A 16259-nucleotide genomic window follows, 5' to 3' on the forward strand; every position below is an offset into this window, starting at 1 on the left:
CTTCTGCTTTATAATTATTGTATGTTCTGACTCTGTGTGCAATAATGTTGGACTTGTATGTTAAGAATTAACTTTATCCCAGGATATGATTAGATGTGGCTGATCACCTACACTTGACATCGCCCTCCCTTCTATAGTATGTTGCACTGATCTCACTACACAATCCTAAGGATGCCTGATGGCCCAGAGACCTGAACCCTTGGTAGATGGTGAATTGGAGGATGAGAGGTGAGATGGGTTATGGTTCACAGGAAGACTTTATTAACTAATCCCTTAGAAGAGGCAAGGACAGGAGAGCAAGTCTTATCAAACCTCAAATTAAATGTCATTACTTGTATTATACCAACATTAATTATTTTGTATAATCAACAATCAAATGGGTACCCAAACATTTAATTTTGCAATAAGATATTAAACACAAAATCTTGACAAACAAATCAACATTTTTATGAGTCTAGTGTTTGATTCCTTTATGTGTTTTCCCACCACGTTGTGTGTGTGTGTGAGAGAGAAAGAGAGAGAGAGCGATAAGACTCCCGAGTTTTTGATATTAACGTTTTTAATCTAAACTAAAAGAAAAAGAGGGAGTGTTATCGTTGCCATTTGATGACTAGCTTTTTGCCACAGGGAGGCGACAAAAGCCAATCCATGTACTGCAACAGTAAACCCGTGTCACAGATTAATAGTGAAGGTGTCACTCCATTTTGATTTTGAATACGACTTACACTTGATCGACTGTGACTCTGCAGAACCTAATGTGCAAATATCCGCGAGGCTGAGATATCTTTAGAATTGATGATGGTAAAATTAACCAGAAATTACGAAATTGACTGGAAGTGCAGTACTGCTTGCTCAGAGCAAACTCGACCATGGGCCTTACTGGCGTTTCAGTTTGTGCATTTCTAAAAGAAATCGACACGTGACAGAAGGAAATTGGGGCATTTAAACTGGTTTACCTTGACAAGTCTCAACATGCCCTTACCTCAATCTAGGCGTTAAATGTGTATTAGTTCCGGTTTGTAGGCATATTGGCTCTGTCTTCTTGTTTAGTCTGTTCTCACTGTAGGACATCGCAATAATATTGCATCAGCCTACATCTGTTAAAGGTGTGCCACAGTTCACTTTCAAACCAGCTGCTTGACAAAGCCGATTAATGTGAACAGTTGAAGGGTTGGGCCTCATTTTTTGTAGAATCATGTTTTGTGTTACTGGTCCTCATTTTAAATAGTTAGTAGGTAAATTGTCAAAGGGGAAATGCATGTCAAAGTCCTCCAAAAGTTGCCTTTCAAGTTTTTCCCTTCCTGTTATATATTCTAAAAATGAATAGGAACAGGGAATGGTGGGCTACACAATGCATCTCTATTCATTATTTGAGGTGTTCAATATACTACATTTGAATACAGTGCACCAGGGTTGTGAGCAAACAAACAAAAAAACATTTTAATTTTTATAATTTTCGTTGTTAGACATAAGACTGTAAAATCACCAGGAAATCAGCTCAAAGTTATTTTAATTTAGAATATATCTTCCCAAGTGTACAAATGTCCAGGCCCCCCGGTTGAATAACATTGGAGACCACCAGTGCAGTACACAAACCTCCAGGTACATGCATGTGCAAATTTTTCCACTGGCAAGAAGGCGTGTCTATCAACTCGCTCCTTTCAAAACGCATTAGTGGAGGAGAGGGGAGGGAATAGTCTAATCACGCTTGATGTTATAAAGCAGACCATCCTCCTCCAATGTCTAACAGATTAGAGTAACGGATTGGAGTATTCAAACCCGGGAGAAGTGACTGTTGTCAATGTTTTTACACAGTTATTATTAGTTCTTTGGGAGAGCCCAAGACCGCTACTTTTGAATTATATATATATATAAATAAATATAAATGCTATAGACCAACCTGTCTACTTGACAAATATATTATAGGCTACAGAAGAAGACATTCTCATGGTGCTCTCTTTATTTGCTCCTACTGGAGTAAGGAAAAGGTGTTTGTAACAAGTGCCGAATGTCACCTCCAGTTCCAATGGATTATAACAAGACCATGGCTCCTCCAGTGCCGCCGCACAAACACCAAACTACCCGGCCAGGCGAGGCTCAGGAGCGGGTGTTGAAGTGCGTACTACTCGGCGATGGAGCGGTTGGGAAGACCAGCCTGGTTGTCAGCTACACAACAAATGGCTATCCAACGAAATACGTCCCCACCGCGTTTGATGACTTTTCAGGTGAGTCAGTTAACCATTCATTGTGGCACTATTCTTGAACAAAAATGATACATCTTCCTCCTGTCGACATGAAATCTGCAACGTCCCAGCCAGATAACATGTTTTATGTTTATTATTTTTTCTGTTGCACATTGCTACGTTTTGATTTTGACTACGGGTCAACACCCTTATATTGCACATTGCAATAAAGCCTTACTGGCCCTAGTGAATGAACATCTGTTATATTGTAAAGGTGAAATGCGCTGGCTCTCCCTTGCAGCCACCCATTCTGCGGAACGAATCACCGAATTTGACTTGCCCTGGAGGCTAACAGCAGCGACTGTCTGTTGCAGGTCTTTGTATTGTTTCACGCAAACTATACGTCCTGGCTTGTTGTATGTTCCAGTTGGCCGAGTTCCATTTTCCAAAATGCTGCCACCAGCGATGTTTTGTCTAATGTATAAAACAGTGGAAAACTTCAACAGTATACAAGTTGAAACTAACCTCCGTTGGCAAGTGATGAAAACCGCGGCACACGGTGCCGTTATGTCATTATCACAGGAGAGGCCTATCCTTCCTTTTGAAGTTTTTCCTATCAACTTTGATCTCAGGAAACCTCCACCAAAAACACAATGTCTGAATTCATCTAAACTTGCATGACATAAGGCTTGATTAGGAAAATGTGACACCCTCTTTATGCCCATCCAAAATGATAATTCGACACAGCTGCCCTTACTTATGCGTTCATCAGCAATATGCATCTATTACAACCATTCTATTATTCTGAACACCTTACTAGACTTCTTCCAACTGCCGTGGAAGGTTTTGAATGAGAATATTGCATATTTTGATAGGTTTATACACACACTAATATCATTAATATTCATCCCTTCCTCGCTGCCCTCAGAAATTGAAGTTGTAGGCATAAACTGAACAGAACATGCTTGTTGAACATGTGCCGACATGGTTTTGGATTGCACAACTCTGGCCATTGTCAGCCTTGACCTAAAAGCCACGTCTCTGCTATAGTGTAATGGGCACATCTGTTGCAATGGCTCTGAGCTGAGATTGTCTTTTTTTTTGCCCCAGTGACAGAGAGGGATTGTGCAGTTTGGGGCCCCCATTTGATGATGTCATGTATCTGTCCCTGGAATCGGAGCCCTCTTTTGAAAGCTGATTTCTGGGCAGTTATACAATTTCACAGGTGACACTTGGGGTAATGGAAAGAGAGGGGGAGGGCAGAGTTTTGGGCCCAAGTAGAATTCAAGGAAGATCACATGTCAGAGATTTGGGAAGGATTGCACAATGCGCGCTGGGTTTAATGAGGAGTAGTCCCTGCAGTTCTTTGATCAGGGGGCGTGACCGTATACCCCAGGCGCATTGTAAACGCTTCCATAAGCTTCACCACATTGGGCTCTTTTGAAACATGGCCTATAATGAAACTGCTAGTGGCATGACTCATAGCACTCTTCCAATCTGGAGAGGGTAATTGGGAGAGTCACTAAACAAACAAATCGGCTTTGTTTTCCTCTGTAGACAGCTTGGCAGGGGCTTTCAAAGCTTGAAAGAACACAGAATGTGATATGAAAGAGTAGTTATAGCCTCTACTTTAACTGGGCGAGTGGGTGGTCGAGACAAGGCCCACACTCTGAGTTAGGGGGATGGGTGAGGTTTCTGTCCACTGTCCAGTAGGTATGAAGTATGTCAAACTGGCTTGTCAGTGGTCTCTCCCTCTCTGTGTGAATGTTTGTTTAAAGTGTCTGGTGGAGTAATGGGGAGGCAGATGGAACAATAGCTCTGCTGACAGCAGGTGATTTTACTCTCTCTCTTTCTCTCTCCTACAGCGGTGGTGCAGGTGGACGGACACCCTGTGAGACTACAGCTCTGTGACACTGCTGGACAGGTGAGAACAACAGCCTCACATCAACATGCAGCAGAGCAATCCTCCACATACTACATGCAGTGCTTCCACATAGTATGCTTCGCCAGTTGGTGCTGCATCGCTGCGTCCACTGTTCTCTGTCACATGCATGTATGCCCAGAGGAGAAAGGATGCCGAGCCCCACTGAACTCCCCCGACGGCCGTTCTCCTTCTGCTTGGTTCTCATACATGTCAGGTGATTTTAGTGTCAGAGACCGTGTTTGGCTTTCGTCCACCACTCTTGCATGCTGTCTTTGCTGGCGGGTATTGCTCAGGGCAGAATTCTGGGGGCACCATCTTATTTCCCAGGCTTTCCCACAACTCAGTGGCAGCTGTGGGGCCCGCTGGTGTCTCCTGGGAATGTCTCTCTAACACCCCCCCCTAGAGAGTTGAATTCCTGGGCTCTGCTGCAACCAGGCAAAGTCATAACTTTTGGAGATGGGGGTTGAGAGGAGGGATTTTGGGGAATGGTGAGAGGCGATAGAACGCTGTGAACCCATTAGAACAGATCTGGGATGGAGCCGCGTTGTGTGGCAACCACTAAGAGGGAGGGAGACGATGCAATCGCAGCAGGTAGCTGTTAATGCATGTTTAAAAAAATCTTGTTCTCTCTTCGCCTAGCCCCTCTCTCTGTAGCTGGGCAGGCATAGGCAGGCACGGTTGGTGTAACTGAGAGTTGTGCCCCTGAGCTCTGAGCATCATGCCAGGCCTTTTTAACATGGTTAAATTGTTCTAGAAAGGGAACAGGTTGTGAAAGCCCTGGTGTTTTCTCTCTGGGCATGGGTGGTGTTCTAATCTCATTCTATGGCTACAACCCAGAGAGGATAGTTTAGTTTAGTTTAGTTTACTGGGATCCCCATTTGCTACTGTACATGCAGCAGCTACTCTTTCTGGGGCCCACATAAAGCTTACAAATACATGACAATGTACCAAACTGTAATAGACAAGAACAACATAAGATATTATATGAAATTCAAAATGTATAATTATTAATACAAGTTTGGACACACCTACTCATTCCAGGGTTTTTCTTTATTTTTGACTATTTTCTACATTGTATAATAATAGTGAAGAGATCAAAACTGTGAATTAACATATATGGAATCATGAAGTAACCAATAAAGTGTTAAACAAATCCAAATACATTTGAGATTCTTCAAAGTAGCCACCCTTTGCCTTGATGACAGCTTTGCATAGTCTTGGTGTTCTCTCAACCAGCTTCACGAGGTAGTCACCTGGAATGCATTTCACAGGTGTGGAATTTAATTCCTCCGTGACGCGTTTGAGCCAATCAGTTGTGTTGTGACAAGGTAGGGGTGGTATACAGAAGATGGCCCTATTTAGTAAAATACCAATTCCATATTATGGCAAGAACGGCTCAAATAAGCAAAGAGAAATGACAGTCCATCATTACTTTAAGACATGAAGGCCTTTGGTCTGATAATTTGTTTAACATGATTCTGTATGTGTTATTTCATACTTTTCATTTCATGTCTTCATCAGTGCCTAAGAAGACTTGACTGTGTTTGGTTGAGTGTAGAGTTCACAACCATTGGAACGAACACAAGGCCCAAACGCTTCACAGCGTACATCACTGTAGTGATCTCCACACTGTTGTCTTAGGCCTGCACGGATCTGCCCACTTTGCACACAACTTCAAAATCCCCCACTCTCCCAGTCAGAGACCTAGGGGGAAAAACAAGCAGATAAAGTCAACAAACACCTACTGTACATATATGTACTTTCATAACAGGAGAACAGATAACACACCCTGAGAGCCTGAGATAAACAATAGCAACATGGCTGTTTGGTCATTCTCACAAAAAAACCATCAAGTGTAATTTTTTTACGAAATGTCGTCTTGCTTAGATTAGGATCTGTACTTATCTATTTCATAATTATTGTGTTTTTTTATCAGATATTATGCATTTTCCCACGTTTTCACACAAAAGTCCCAAAAAGTAATACACAAATAAATATTTTGTATATTTTTTTAACATTGCTCCCCTAATGAAAATACTTGCGTTAAACATAACACTGAAAAAAAAATGTCTAAAGAAATTATACAATTATTATAAAAAATATACACATTTGAGCTTTTTATCCGTTTCTTTAATGAGAAGGCCAAGTTGGGTAAAGGGGGTTTGTGAACTTCAACTTGTATACCATTTTTATGATTTATTGACAAACTACTTTTGTAACTCAATTTGCTACAGACATTTTAAAACTGGATTCATGAGAATTACCCTGTTAATTAAACAGTCACTCCCCGCTCAGAAAGATTGATGCGTTTTGTATGTAAGCCAATATCTCTGCGCCATCACCTCAGTTTGCAAACACTTAAGGCGAAAGTATGATGTGGAAAGGAAAAGTATGTAAAAAAAAAAGAACAAAAAGACTTCCACTCAGAGGCTCCTGAACAGAAAAGAAAGTACCTTTCCATGTTAGGCTTCTGAAAGTGGATAAAGAGAGAGGGGTTTGTGTCAAGTTTCTGCTAGCTTTAATCTGTGTACTCAAGGATGTGGGAGGCCCATGTTATCCAAATCAGTGTGATATAAAAGAGGTTGGGCTTTTACTGCTCAACATAAACAGACTTTTCTCACACAGTTTGTTATGGAGAGATTATCACCACCATTTATTTCCACTGACATCCTGCCTGCTTGGTTTGCATTGACCTATAAAGCGATTACTGCAATGTGTTGGTTTGAAACTGGTTTGTTTGTGTGAACCTTGACGTGAAATGCATCACACACTAGAGTTGGTAAATCTCAACTAACTAGGGATTAGGTGCTTTGGAAAGTGTCTGTAAGACCTTGATGAATTTTATGTAACATCATCCGTGCTTGGCTCTGCAAAACCTAAAAACTAATTTCAGGATCCAGTTTTTATAGAATATTTTTAAAGTCACTGCTGGTCTATCAACTCTCCCACTCCATCGGTCTTCTTCAGGCTTCTATAAACATACATGTTTTGGTGGGAAATATAGTTGCCTAAACAACTTCCCCCATACGCTTTTTTTCCCCTTCAACACTTGTTTGTCAATGTTTATGCCAAGTCAACTTTTTTCAAGATACTCCGTTCACCATTTGTTTGGGTTCACATATAATGGCACTGGCCCTGTGTTACTGCTGAATGTCAACCTCTCACTAACCCCCCCCCCCCCCCTCATGTCCCTTGTGTGTCTCTCTCACTCTCTCCTCAGGATGAATTCGATAAGCTCCGTCACTTCTGCTACTCGCGCACCGACGCCCTCCTCCTCTGCTTCAGCGTGGTCAGCCCTGCCTCCTTCCAGAATGTCTGGGAGAAGTGGGTCCCGGAGATCCGCCGGCGCTGCCCGCTCGTGCCCATGCTGCTGGTGGGAACCCAGTGTGACCTGCGCGAGGACGTCAAGGTGCTGATCGAGCTGGCCCGCCGGAGGGAGAGGCCCGTGGCCGAGGTGGACGCCCGCGCCCTGGCGGACAAAGTGGACGCCGTGGCGTACGTGGAGTGCTCGGCGCTCACCCAGAAGAACCTGAAGGAGGTGTTTGACGCGGCCATCGCTGTGGGGATGAAGCACGCCGATAGGAGGGCGCGGCGGGAGAGGAAGGTGCGCAGCACGGCCGATAAGATGAAGACACTGTCCAAGTCGTGGTGGAAGAAGTACTTCTGTATTCCGTAGAGAGCAAAGAGGCGAGGATATTGACTCTGGGACTGGAAACGTGCTCGGACAAGCCTTTGTTGTTCATATGGATTGAAGGACTTCTGTCTTAGCTCCGCTCACATGACCCCACTTTGGTCGAAATTAGGGTTGCAAAATACCAGGAACTTTCCATAAATTCCCTGGTTTTCCCGACATCCCAGTTGGAGTATTCCTGAAATCAGAAGGGAATAAGCAGGGAATCGGGAGTCTTCCAACTAGGATTTCTGGAAAACCAAGGAATTTATTAAAAAGTTCAGGGAATTTTGCAACCCTAGTCAAAAGAAATGACCAAGGACCCACGGCTTAGTAGAGTGAGAGGATGGACTGGGGGTGAGAGACACTGATTGATGGATTGCAAAGAGACAGGACTGTGCTCCAACCACTCCCTGTCTGCTTGAGCTGGTCTGAACTCTTAACGTCGGAGCCGAGTGCTATCAGAGAAGATCAAGGAGTAAACCCATCAGCATGATTGTCAATATAATGGAGCAAAGAGCGAGTTGAACTCTGAGCAATAATGACTTCTATATAAACTAATGGCTGGGGAGGGGAAAAGACTGGGGTCGTCATGTACTTTTACTCTCCCTCGCATGAATTGGCCAAATACGGCATTTACATTTTTAAAAAGAATACTATATCCTAATGTGCTGTATGTATTCCTCCTGTCCTTATACCTTATACATGTTCATTTATTTTATGTTATCCACCACTCTGTAATCAAACAGCCAGCAGATCTCATCGGCAGAGCTAGATGAAAATAAACTCAAATCAAATCAAACTGAGGGATTAACATGGAATTAAACTCAAACCAAATACCACTACAATACTAATACAGCTACAGTACATTCATATCTACAATCGATTACATTTACAGACTTTAGAGGTGTTGATAAGAGACTTTTCCACAGATTCCATCTGGCCCTAATCTTCACTATCAGCAGCATGACCTGGCCCCATGGTCCTCTGGTAGTGGTCATTAAGTCAGGGGGTGGAGGCTTACGCCTGGTGTGTGTGTGTTGAACCACATGACCGACTGAGGGCCCTAGCCCAGGTTGTGTATATCGGCCTGTATGCTTCAGTGGTGTCTGTTGATACAGCTGCTGCCACTGTCAGCAGACCACACAGTAAGGGACTGGGCTCCCCAGACAGAGAAGAGCTCCTCATCAATACATGTTAATGGTCAGACCTTTTGGAGAGCGTTCAACAGTATCCCCCCCATTCATCTCCACTCAACCTACTTCAGCCGGAGAACTTTGATCGTCACGAGCTTGCCGATTTCCATCCAATAGCCACTCATCTCAACTGGTGGGAGTCTAAGAGCTACTGAGAGCGATGTCTCACTCTGCCGGGTAAGGAGTTTAGATTGAGGAAGACATGGTCATTGAGTGGTGCCACTGTAAGTTACACTTAACCCAAATACTTTGTTGGACTCGTGCCAATGATGCCATCCAATGACCTTTAGACTGTACAGGGTCTGATGCCTCTCTGTCATTTTAAAACTTTAGATGTTCACCCTTCCATGAGAGTCGCAAAGGTTTTCACCTCACTGTTGGTCACTATATTTTTGTAATTACAGAAGTCTACGCTCAAATATTGAGTTCACTGGTACTCGTTCTCCTCTCCAGCAACCTTACGATGACAGGGTGAATTGCCAAAGAAACCGATTTTTGTATTTGCTTCTTATTTTTCAGAAGCCTGTCTTGTGTCCTCTCCATGTATCCCTTTATTTGGGATATCAGCCATCAAAATGCACAGCCACTGATCAACCCTACAAACAAATGTATGAGAAATGGCATGTATATTTTGTATAACAATGTTTCTATAATGTGATATCTATCAGGGTCATTCTGTGTACATTGTGGTCTGTCACAAGCTGCCCTGAAAACACCCTCAAATGGTACAGAATGACAGATGCATTTCACTTGTCGGGTTTGTGTCAAGGACAGTTTCTAAATCAACAGAGATCTAAATAAATGTGAAATCTTAACAAAAACATGCCATGTTTGTTAGCGTTTCAATGCGAGAAATCTCATCTTTCACCCCGTGTGGAGTATGTGAGTGATTGAATGAATCCAATCTCCCATTGGGTCCAAAAATGAATACTGGTGACACTCCGTGTGAGGTCAAAGGTAAGAACACTATGTAAATGTTTATGTTGAGGGAGCATTGTGTAAGTCGCCTCCCCATCACACCCTCTGTTTCGAGAATGTGCTGAGTTGTGGTGGACGATCATTGTTTTAAAGGAATAACTCTGGTTCTCCTTAACAAACAGATCTCCAGTTATTATCTATGACAATCCATCAATAGATCTTATTACAACTGTTGGTAGTCGTCAGTGTTTTTGGCGCTGTCTATTATAAATGGAGGAGAATTGCAAGAAGAGAAAGTCTTCCTCCACATCACTACAGTGGAGATAATGGGTTGATAATTACATCTGGTTATAGTCTGTTTTGATGCTGTAATGATATCCTGAGAGTTGTTGTGTGGACGGCAGTTGGGTGTGCGTACAGATTCTGGTGACGGTGTGGGTGAAACGGAGGTAGGCATTGGGCCAGTGGTTTACTTATAATGGTTACAATGTTTCATGGGAGCTGCACTGGTAGTTTGACACAAAGCTGTTGTTTTTGTCTTAGAGGGAGCCATTGCATTGTTTCCAGCCTTTGGTAATGGTGATAAGCAGTATGGTAGAGACGAGGCAGTACTTACACTTAGCTGTAAAATCTACCTTTCTGATATATAACTAGGCTTGAGCTCCCGAGTGGAGCAGCGGTCTAAGGCACTGCATGTCAGTGCTGGAGGCGTCACTACAGACCCTGGATCAATTCCAGGCTGTATCACAACCGGCCGTAATTGGGAGTCCCATATGGTGGAGCACAATTGGCCCAGCATCGTCCGGGTTAGGGTAAGCCGTCACTGTAAATAAGAATTTGTTCTTAACTGACTTGTGTTGTTAAAGGTAAAATAAAAAAAGGCCTCCGATAGGAATCTTGAATCAAAGTGTCGGTCACAACGAAAACAAAGATTTACAGTGCAAGATGAAACACCCTTTCTATTTTCAGATTTTACTGTTGCTGACTGATGGTGTGCAACTGTCCGGTTTATAAGATCTCTGAAGTATTGTGAAAGGAGAAAACATGTTCGATGCTAACTGGAATATTTACAAGTCGGGCATCATAGCAGGCAATATATACAGTGCCTTAAAGTATTCATACCCCTTGACTTATTCCACATTTTGTTGTGTTACTGCCTGAACTCCAAATGGATTAAATAACTTATCACCCATCTACACACAATACCCCATAATGACAGTGAAAACATGTTTTTAGTAATTTATGCAAAAAAGATTCTGTGGATTCAGACCCCTGTGGACCCCTTCCCTTTTCCCAGATTTTGTTATGTTACAGCCTTATTATAAAATATATTAAATTTAAAAAAACTCATCAATCTACGTACAATACCCCATAATGACAAAACGAAAACTGTTTTTTAGACATTTTTGCAAATGTATTAATAAATAACAGGAATATCTGATTTACTTAAGTATTCAGAACCTTTGCTATGACACTCAAAATGAGCTCAGGTGCATCCTGTCCCTGCATTGATCCTCCTTGAGATCAATCAATCAATCAAATGTATTTATAAAGCCCTTCTTACATCAGCTGATGTCACAAAATGCTGTACAGAAACCCAGCCTAAAACCACAAACAGCAAGCAATGCAGGTGTAGAAGCGTGGTGGAAAAACTCCCTAGAAAAGCCAGGACCTAGGAAGAAACCTAGAGCGGAACCAGGCTTTGAGGGTTGGCCAGTCCTCTTCTGGCTGTGCTGGGTGGAGATTATAAAAGAACACAAGATGTTCAAATGTTCATAGATGACCAGCAGGGTCAAACAATAATAATCACCGTGATTGTCGAGGGTACAACAGGTCAGCACCTCAGGAGTAAATGTCAGTTGTCTTTTCATAGCTGATCATTCAGAGTATTTTTACCACTCCTGCTGTCTCTAGAGAGTTGAAAACAGCAGGTCTGGGACAGGTAGCACGTCCGGTGAACAGGTCAGGGTTCCATAGCCGCAGGCAGAACTGTTGAAACTGGAGCAGCAGCACAGCCAGGTGGACTGGGGACAGCAAGGAGACATCATGCCAGGTAGTCCTGAGGCATGGTCCTAGGGCTCCGAGAGCGAGAAAGAAAGAGAGAGAGAATTAGAGAGAGCATACTTAAATTCACACAGGACACCGGATAAGACAGGACAAATACTCCAGATAACAGACTGACCCTAGCCCCCTCACACATAAACTGCTGCAGCATAAATACTGGAGGCTGAGACAGGAGAGGTTGGGAGACACTGTGGCCCCGTCCGACGATACCCCCGGACAGGGCCAAATAGGCAGGATATAACCCCACCCACTTTGCCAAAGCACAGCCCCCACACCACCGGAGGGATATCTTCAACCACCAACTTACCATTCTGAGACAAGGCCGAGTATAGCCCACAAAGATCTCCGCCTCGGCACAACCCAAGGGGGGTGGCAACCCAGACAGGAAGACCACGTCAGTGACTCAACCCACCCAAGTGACGCACCCCTCCTACGGACGACATGGAAGAGCACCAGTAAGCCAGTGACTCAGCCCCTTTAATAGGGTTAGAGGCAGAGAATCCCAGTGGAGAGGGGAACCGGCCAGGCAGAGACAGCAAGGGCAGTTTGTTGCTCCAGTGCCTTTCCGTTCATCTTCACACTCCTGGGCCAGACTACAATCATAGGACCCACTGAAGAGATGAGTCTTCAATAAAGACTTAAAGGTTGAGACCGAGTCTGCGTCTCTCACATGGGTAGGCAGACCATTCCATAAAAATGGAGCTCTATAGGAGAAAGCCCTGCCTCCAGCTGTTTGCTTAAATATTCTAGGGACAATAAGGAGGCCTGTGTCTTGTGACCATAGCGTACGTGTAGGTACAGTATGTACGGCAGGACCAAATCGGAAAGATAGGTAGGAGCAAGCCCATGTAATGCTTTGTAGGTTAGCAGTAAAACCTTGAAATCAGCCCTAGCATTAACAGGAAGCCAGTGTAGAGAGGCTAGCACTGGAGTAATATGAACACATTTTTTGGTTCTAGTAAAGATTCTAGCAGCCGTGTTTAGCACTAACTGAAGTTTATTTATGTTTCTACAACTTTCTACAATTTGATTGGAGTCCACCTGTAGTAAATTGAATTGATTGGACATGATTTCTTAAGGCACACAACTGTCTGTAAAAGGTCCCACAGTTGACAGTGATTGTCAGCGCAAAGACCAAGCCATTAGGTCGAAGGAACTGTCCGTAGAGCTCCAAGACAGGATTGTGTCATGCACTTTTCGGGGGAAGGGTACCAAAAATATTCTGCAGCATTGAAGGTCCCCAAGAACACATTGGCCTCCATCATTTTGGAACCACCAAGACCGCCCAGCCAAACTGTGCAATTGGGTGAGAAGGGCCTTGGTCAGGGAGGTGACCAAAAACCCGATGTTCATTCTGACAGTGCTCCAGTTCCTCTGTGGAGATGGGAAAACCTTCAAGAAGGACAACCATCTCCGCAGCACTCCACCAATCAGGTCTTTATGGTAGAGTGGCCAAACATAAGCCATTCCTCAGTAAAAGGCACCTGACAGCCCACTTGGAGTTTGCCAAAAGGCCCCTAAAGGACTCTCAGACCATGGGAAACAAGATTCTTTGGCCTGAATACCAAGCGTCACGTCTGGAGGAAATCTGGCACCATCCCTATGGTGAATCATTGTGGTGTCAGCATCATGCTAAGGGGAGGTTTTTCAGTGGCAGGGACTGTGAGATCGAGGGAAAGATGAACGGAGCAAAGTACAGAGCGATCCTTGATGAAAATCTGCTCAGGACCTCAGACTGGGGTAAAGGTTCACCCTCCAACAGGACAACGACCCTAAGCACACAGCCAAGACAATGCAGGAGTGGCTTCGGGACAAGTCTCTGAATGTTCTTGAGTGGCCCAGCAAGAACCCAGACTTGAACCCAATCGAACATCTCTGGAGAGAACGGAAAAAAGCTGTGCAGCTATGCTCCCCATCCAACCTGACAGAGCTTGAGTGGATCTGCAGAGAAGAATGGGAGAAACTCCCAAGATAAAGGTGTGCCAAGCTTGTAGCATCATACCCAAGAAGACTCGAGGCTGCCAAAGGTGCTTCAACAAAGTACTAAGTAAAGGGTCTGAATACGTATGTAAATGTGATGTTACAGTTTTTAATTTTAAATAAATTAGGAAAAATGTCTAAACCTGTTTTTGCTTTGTCGTTATTGGTTATTGTGTGTAGATTGATGATGGGGGGGAAACAATTTAATACATTTTAGAATAAGGCTGTAATCTAACAAAATGTGGAAAAATTGATTGGTTCTGAATACTTTCCGAATGCACTGTAAGTATTCACACCACTGAGACAATACTTTGTAGAAGCACCTTTGACAGTGATTACAACTGTGAGTCTTTCTGGGTACGTTTCAGAGCTTTCCACACCTGGATTGTGCACCATTAGCCCATTATTTGTTTCAAAATTCTTCAAGCTCTGTCAAATTGGTTGTTGATCATTGCTAGACAACCATTTTCAAGTCTTGTTATTGTTCTCGAATCCCAATAAAGCGAAGGTAACTGAGCTAAACGACTATCGCCCCATAGCACTCACTTTCGTTATGTGCTTTGAAAGACTAGTCAAGGATCATGTCACCTCCACCCTACCTGACACTCTAGACCCACTCCAATTTACATCCAATTTACATACACCTCAGTTTTTCACAATTCCTGACATTTAATTCTAGCAAAAATTCCCTGTCTTAGGTCAGTTAGGATCACCACTTTATTTTAAGAATGTGCAATGTCAGAATAATAGTAGAGAGACTGATTTATTTTAGCTTTTATTTTTTCATCACATTCCCAGTGGGTCAGACATTTACATACACTCAATTAGTATTTGGTAGCATTGCTTTTAAATTGTTTAACTTGGGTCCAAATGTTACAGCTATCCTTCCACAAGCTTCCCACAATAATTTGGGTGAATTTTGGCTCATTCCTCCTGACAGAGCTCGTGTAACTGAGTCAGGTTTGTTCGCACACACTTTTTCAGTTCTGCCCACAAATTCTATATGGGATTGAGGTCAGGGCTTTGTGATGGCCAATCCAATACCTTGACTTTGTTGTCCTTAAGCCATTTTTACACAACTTTGGAAGTATGCTCGGGATCATTGTCCATTTTAAAGACCCATTTAAGACCAAGCTTTAACTTCCTGACTGATGTTTTGAGATGTTGCTTCAATATATCCACATAATTGTCCCACCTCATGATGCCATCTATTTTGTGAAGTGCACCAGTCTCTCCTGCAGCAAAGCACCCCCACAACATGATGCTCCCACCCCCCGTGCTTCATGGTTAGGATGGTGTTCTTTGGCTTGCAAGCCTCCCCTTTTTCCTCCAAACATAGCGATGGTCAGTGTTCTATTTTTGTTTTATCAGTCCAGAGGACATTTCCCCAAAAAGTACGATCTTTGTCCCCATGTGCAGTTGGAAACTGTAGTCTGGCTTTTTTTTATGGCGATCCTTGCTGAGTGGTCTTTCAGGTTATGTCGATATAGGATACGTTTTACTGTGGATATAGTTACTTTTGTACCCATTTCCTCCAGCATCTTCACAAAGTCCTTTGCTGTTGTTCTGGGATTGATTTGCACTTTTCGCACCAAAGTACAATCATCTCTAGGAGACAGAACATGTCTCCTTCCTGAACGGCATGACTGCTTCGTGGTCCCATGGTGTTTATACTTGCGTACTATTGTTTGTACAGATGAACGTGGTACCTTTAGGCATTTGGAAATTGCTCCCAAGGATGAACCAGACTTGTGGAGGTCAGGGCTTTGCGATGGCCACTCCAATACCTTGACTTTGTTGACCTTAAGCCATTTTGCCACAACTTTGGAAGTATGCTTGGGGTCATTGTCCATTTGGAAGACACATTCACGACCAAACAGTCCCTCCTGCAGCAAAGCACCCCCACAACATGATGCTGCCACCCCCGTACTTCACGGTTGGGATGGTGTTCTTCAGCTTGCAAACCTCCCCTTTTTCCTTCAAACATAACGATGGTCATTATGGCCAAACAGTTCTATATTTGTTTCATCAGACCAGAGAACATTTCTCCAAAACGTACGACCTTTGTCCCCAGGTGCAGTTGCAAACCGTAGTCTGGCTTTTTTATGACGGTTTTGGAGCAGCGACTTCTTCCTTGCTTAGCAACCTTTGAGGTTATTTTGATATAGGACTCGTTTTACTGAGGATATTGATACTTTTGTACCTGTTTCCTCCAGCAACTTCACAACATCCTTGCTGTTGTTCTGGGATTGATTTGCACTTTTTTGCACCAAAGTACGTTCATCTCTAGGAGACAGAACGCCTCTCCTTCCTGAGCGGTATGA

General features: G+C 43.4%; 1 protein-coding gene across 1 annotated transcript; it reads left to right on the forward strand.

Annotated features, from left to right (window-relative positions):
• Positions 1-1761: 1761 nt before the first annotated feature.
• LOC135552579 (rho-related GTP-binding protein RhoU-like) lies at positions 1762-9796 on the forward strand. Its single transcript, XM_064984285.1, has 3 exons — positions 1762-2225; positions 4049-4107; positions 7328-9796. Exons 1-3 carry the CDS (start codon positions 2009-2011, stop codon positions 7781-7783), a joined length of 732 nt encoding a protein of 243 aa, XP_064840357.1. The 5' UTR covers positions 1762-2008; the 3' UTR covers positions 7784-9796.
• Positions 9797-16259: the final 6463 nt, after the last annotated feature.

This window comes from Oncorhynchus masou, chromosome 13, assembly GCF_036934945.1.
Source record: "Oncorhynchus masou masou isolate Uvic2021 chromosome 13, UVic_Omas_1.1, whole genome shotgun sequence".
NCBI classification, from domain to species: domain Eukaryota; kingdom Metazoa; phylum Chordata; class Actinopteri; order Salmoniformes; family Salmonidae; genus Oncorhynchus; species Oncorhynchus masou.